This window comes from Vicia villosa, linkage group LG1 (genome assembly GCF_029867415.1).
Source record: "Vicia villosa cultivar HV-30 ecotype Madison, WI linkage group LG1, Vvil1.0, whole genome shotgun sequence".
NCBI lineage: Eukaryota > Viridiplantae > Streptophyta > Magnoliopsida > Fabales > Fabaceae > Vicia > Vicia villosa.
The window spans coordinates 64,005,113-64,009,976 of record NC_081180.1 but is presented as its reverse complement, the minus strand read 5'-3'; the positions used below and the strand labels follow the sequence as shown (position 1 = coordinate 64,009,976).

At 32.4% G+C, this 4,864-nt stretch overlaps 1 protein-coding gene across 1 annotated transcript; it reads left to right on the top strand.

The window, feature by feature from the left end:
- The first annotated feature begins 207 nt into the window (after positions 1–207).
- Positions 208–3,551, top strand: LOC131607902 (L-ascorbate oxidase homolog). Its single transcript, XM_058879859.1, has 9 exons — positions 208–518; positions 650–815; positions 892–1,001; positions 1,295–1,565; positions 1,782–1,881; positions 2,048–2,393; positions 2,484–2,852; positions 2,960–3,038; positions 3,137–3,551. Exons 2-9 carry the CDS (start codon positions 672–674, stop codon positions 3,341–3,343), a joined length of 1,626 nt encoding a protein of 541 aa, XP_058735842.1. The 5' UTR covers positions 208–518; positions 650–671; the 3' UTR covers positions 3,344–3,551.
- Positions 3,552–4,864: the final 1,313 nt, after the last annotated feature.

The following is a 4,864-nucleotide window of genomic DNA, read 5'->3' as shown; positions in this document are numbered from 1 at the left end:
CTGTTTGTGAAATTCAATAGAAATAAATAATAACAATAAAATGAATAGAATTTAATAGTATTATTATAGATTACATATTTGTTATAAGGTCGTAGAATTTACTCAAACAATAATATAAAAACCAAAACTAATAAATGAGGATCCGTTATCGCCTGCGCCGCAACCGCTTTGTACATCAGATCTCCACTTTTTCTCTTCTTTCCCCGCCACCACCCACTACAAAATCCAACTCATCTTTCTTCACATTTTTCAATCTTCTTCTAAATCTAAAGCTATCAATGATAAATATAAATCAATATTACGAACAAGTTTGTTTATATAATTTACGCGCTAGGAACTTGCTTACTTCAAGAAATTTTTTAGTCAACTTCGTAACATGGGCATTTAATTTCGTACATATTAAACAAACAAATAATGAGTAATATATAGGTTTGAGTTTATCACTGTATACTTCATTCTAACATCTATTCACATTCTCAATTCCTCTCTTCAAGAGGAACTTAGATTATTCTAATTTGGTATGTTTAAAATTCTTCATTGAATCTCAACTCTTAAAGCATTGTTTTCTTTTCTAGTTTCTTGCATGCAAGATTTTTGGTTAGTAGTGGTGTTGGAACATTTGACAATAACTTTAGTGTAAACTTTACAGGTTATTTAATTTATAAGGCAACATGAACAAGGCCATTTTAGCTCCAATTTTTCTTGGAGTTTTGGCGTGTTGGAGTGCGATTTCGGTTATTGCTGAAGATCGATCTTTGTTTTTCACATGGGAAATTACTAGTGGAACAATTTTTCCTCTTGGTGTTCCTCAAGAGGTTGGTGTTTTTTTTTCTTTCAACTCTTTAAAATGTTATTGGAAAAATGAATGATATTAATTTACTCTTTTACCAGGGTATTCTTATCAATGGCCAATTTCCAGGCCCTACAATTGAAGCCATCACAAATGACAATATTGTTGTGAATGTCATTAACAAGTTGGATGATAAATTTCTCATCACATGGTTAGTGGTTCTCCCCTATTAGTCATTAAGTGAATCATAATTGAAGAGTATGCACCGACACATAGACACGGACACTGAGACGACACTAATACTGACACTTTGACATCAGTAATAATTTTAAAAAATAAATAAATTGAAAATAATCACAGGTCTCAATCATATATCGGTATCGGTGTCTGACACTACATAGACACGGACACCTCTTTTTTCTAAGATGTTGATGTTACATAGACTTAGAGATTCAATTCGAGCAATTAATTAATCCATTATATGCGTTGTGTAACATAAAACAGGAGTGGTGTAAAACAAAGAAGGACATCATGGCAAGATGGAGTAATAGGAACTAATTGTCCAATCCCTCCAAACTCAAACTGGACATACAAATTTCAATTAAAAGATCAAATTGGAACCTACACATATTTCCCATCAACCAAAATCCATAAAGCTGCTGGTGGTTTTGGAGCACTCAACATTGCTCAAAGATCTGTTATATCCATTCCATATCCTGCCCCTGATGGTGAATTCACCCTGCTTATTGGTGATTGGTACAAGCCCAACCACAAGGTTTGTAAATAAATAAAAATTCCTTAAATAATTGATTTACATTAATATATTAATACATAAATATAAATAAATTCTGTTGTCAAAGATTGAACCATGATTAGCAGTGTACTCCTATTTAAGTCAACTAACACGTACCAGTTGAGTTACTTTACCCACCATATATTTACCGTCTATTTCAAATAATTGATCACTTAAATCTGTAAAATTTATTTGTAGGTACTAAGGAGACTATTAGATGTTGGCAAAAGCCTTCCTTTACCTGATGCTCTTCTTATAAATGGTCAAAAAGATTTTGCTGTATTTACAGGAGAAGCAGGTAAGCCAACCATACCATCAATGAGAAATGTTTTTCCGAATATTTATACAATTTCCGGCTTTTTAATTATTTTTCTCAGTTGTTTGTTCTTTTATTTTAAGAACAAACAACAGAGAAAATTGATATCATCATGAATAAAATTTGTTTGAAAATTGATTTGTTTTAGGGAAAACATACAAGTTCAGGGTGTCCAATGTTGGGCTAGCAACCTCAATTAACTTTCAAATTCAAGATCATTCATTGAAGCTCATTGAAGTTGAAGGTGCTCACACATTGCAAGAAACATATAAGTCACTCGATATTCATGTCGGACAATCAATGACATTTTTAGTCACACTAGATAAGTCAGCTGGTGACTATTACATTTTTGCATCGAGCCGTTTCATCAAGACTAATCTTACTACAATTGCAACACTTAGATATTCTGGATCCAACCGTAAGGCCTCGGGTCAATTACCCATTGACCCGACCATCGATCTAGATTGGTCCATGAAGCAAGCTAGAACCTTCAGGTATAGTCTTTTCTTAATCTATGTGTAAATACCTTAAACAACTTCGGACGTTTTGAATTCTAACTCTATTTTTGTTTGTTGTTTTCAAAGACTGAACTTGACAGCAAACGCTGCTCGGCCAAATCCCCAGGGATCGTTCCACTACGGAACCATCCCTGTGATGAGGACATTGCTATTGGCAAACTCAAAATCTATCGTAAACGGAAAGCTACGATATGCAGTAAACGGAATTTCACACATCAATCCAAGCACTCCATTGAAGCTTGCCGACTATTTTAACCTTCCCGGAGTCTTCGATCTCAATACAATCAAGGATGTTCCTTCTTCAGGTTCCCTTGTCAAACTTGGAACATCTGTAATAGGTTTCGCTCTTCATGACTTTGCAGAAATAATCTTCCAGAACAATGAAAACACTATTCAGTCATGGCACTTGGATGGATCTAGCTTCTATGTTGTTGGGTAAGCCAAGACACCAATTTTTTTTTCAATTAAGTTAAACTTAATTAAATTTTCCTATTATAGAATCATTTAATAATCTTGTGTTCATTGAACCAAAATATATTCAGATTTGGAAATGGAATATGGACACCTGATGTGAGAAACACATACAATTTGGTTGATGGAATTACAAGATACACTGTTCAGGTGAGTCAATTTATTTTTGATCATTTTTTTTTCTAGTTCTATTTCAAAACTTTGTTACATTTGATTGATTAAAACTCTCTTGCATGAACAAAAAATAGGTGTATCCAAAATCATGGACTACAATATTGGTGTCTTTGGACAATAAGGGCATGTGGAATTTGAGGTCTGCAATATGGGAGAATAGATATTTGGGACAAGAGTTGTATATGAGGGTTTGGAACAATGAACAAAGCCTATACACTGAGACTAATATCCCTTTGAATGCATTGTTTTGTGGCAAGGCTAAACATTTGCCTAAATTTTAAGAACTACTTAAGAGATATACAATTTGATTAATGATATGATTAAGTGTGTAACTTAATTTTTTTCTTAAGATTATTTTGTTTAGAAATTTCAGTTACAAGGGTGTGACTGTAGTGCAAAATGAAAGGGAAAATGAGTGTATTTATTTCAGTAATGAGACTCCCAATTGATTTGATGTTTTATTAGATTATTATTTATTGTAATCATAATAAAAGTAGTTTCCTCTTCTCATTTCTATTGCTTGTTACATTCTACTTAAATTATTATTTCAAAGTCTTGGTTAATGCTAGTGATATCATGTAACTCAAGGTTAAGATCTAGGTGCTCTTATTAGCCTATAATATAAGAAAAAAAGTTGTTTTAAATTTCACTAAAATATTCTTTTGTTATTTTAATCTAAATTAATATTTCGGGGGCAAAATTTTTTTTCTGGTTTACTCCAAACAAATGATATTATTTTCTTTTGCTCAGATGTATGTCACTATCTCAATTTTAAATATCAATTTCTTCTTTCTCTCTCGTCCTTTCTCTCATTCTCTCTCTTCCTTTCTTTCTCTCTCACGAACTATTTCATTATTCTTCTTCTTCTTCCACGGAAACTGACAATGCTTTGAAACTGAAGTTGTGAAGGAAATTCTAACCCTTAATAGTTCAAATCTTTGAACTCTTTTGCCACTTCAAGATGGCAAATCCCTAACCCTAACGATTGTGTTTGATAAATATGTAAGTATTTTTAATAAATTTTTAGCACTGACATTATTAGGTTTTCCAAGATTGAGTTTTTAGGTTTACATTTTTTCAGAGATTTGAAGTGGGTCACGGGCTTAAAGGCGGGTATAGGTTTGGAAGCTGATGCTAGAGTGTTTGAAGTGCATACACTGATTTCCATGACACAACCATTTTTCTGTTTTATTATTAATGTAAGGATATTTAGTTAGAAAAACCATGTACATGAGCTTCTCAGTTATAAATATATAGTGATGTTTTTGTTTCTTTTATATCAAGGAGTCCTTTGAATTTATTTTTACAAGGTTTCGAAGTTGGATCTGAGAAGCACACAACAAATGCAATAGTAGGCAAGTCTGGTGCACTGCAATTGACTTCTGGTATCGAAAGATTATCAATTTTGAACCAGTCGGTAAGTTTTAGGATGTAGAGTTTACATGTTAATACAAGTTATAGAGGGAAGTTTTCTGATGTTGTTGCGGTAATTTCAAGGTAAAAATTATCAAACTGACTTGTAAATATTATGTTTGAGGTATGGTAGCATCTTTTTGTATCAATTATGAGTTTTTCTGAACAAATTGAAGTTGCATTTAAATTAACAATTGGCTCTGAATTTGAAATGTTGTTAGATTTGCAAACAATCCTATTCTAAGACTTCTAACACTTGCTTTGAGGAATCTTTTTGTATATTGTAACACCCTTCTAAACCCCGCGACAATTTAAATAATTATATTAGAGTAAAACGTAAAAACAATGGTGCCATAATTCAATTTAAATCAATTTATCATAACTCACTT

What these genes read in the sequence shown, in the direction of transcription:
- LOC131607902 (XM_058879859.1), top strand. Translation starts at nt 672, where the DNA reads ATGAACAAGGCCATTTTAGCTCCAATTTTTCTTGGAGTTTTGGCGTGT. An exon ending in TGTATTTACAGGAGAAGCAG is followed by an intron (nt 1,882 to 2,047) that starts GTAAGCCAACCA and finishes GATTTGTTTTAG; the next exon opens with GGAAAACATACAAGTTCAGG. An exon ending in AAGCAAGCTAGAACCTTCAG is followed by an intron (nt 2,394 to 2,483) that starts GTATAGTCTTTT and finishes TTGTTTTCAAAG; the next exon opens with ACTGAACTTGACAGCAAACG.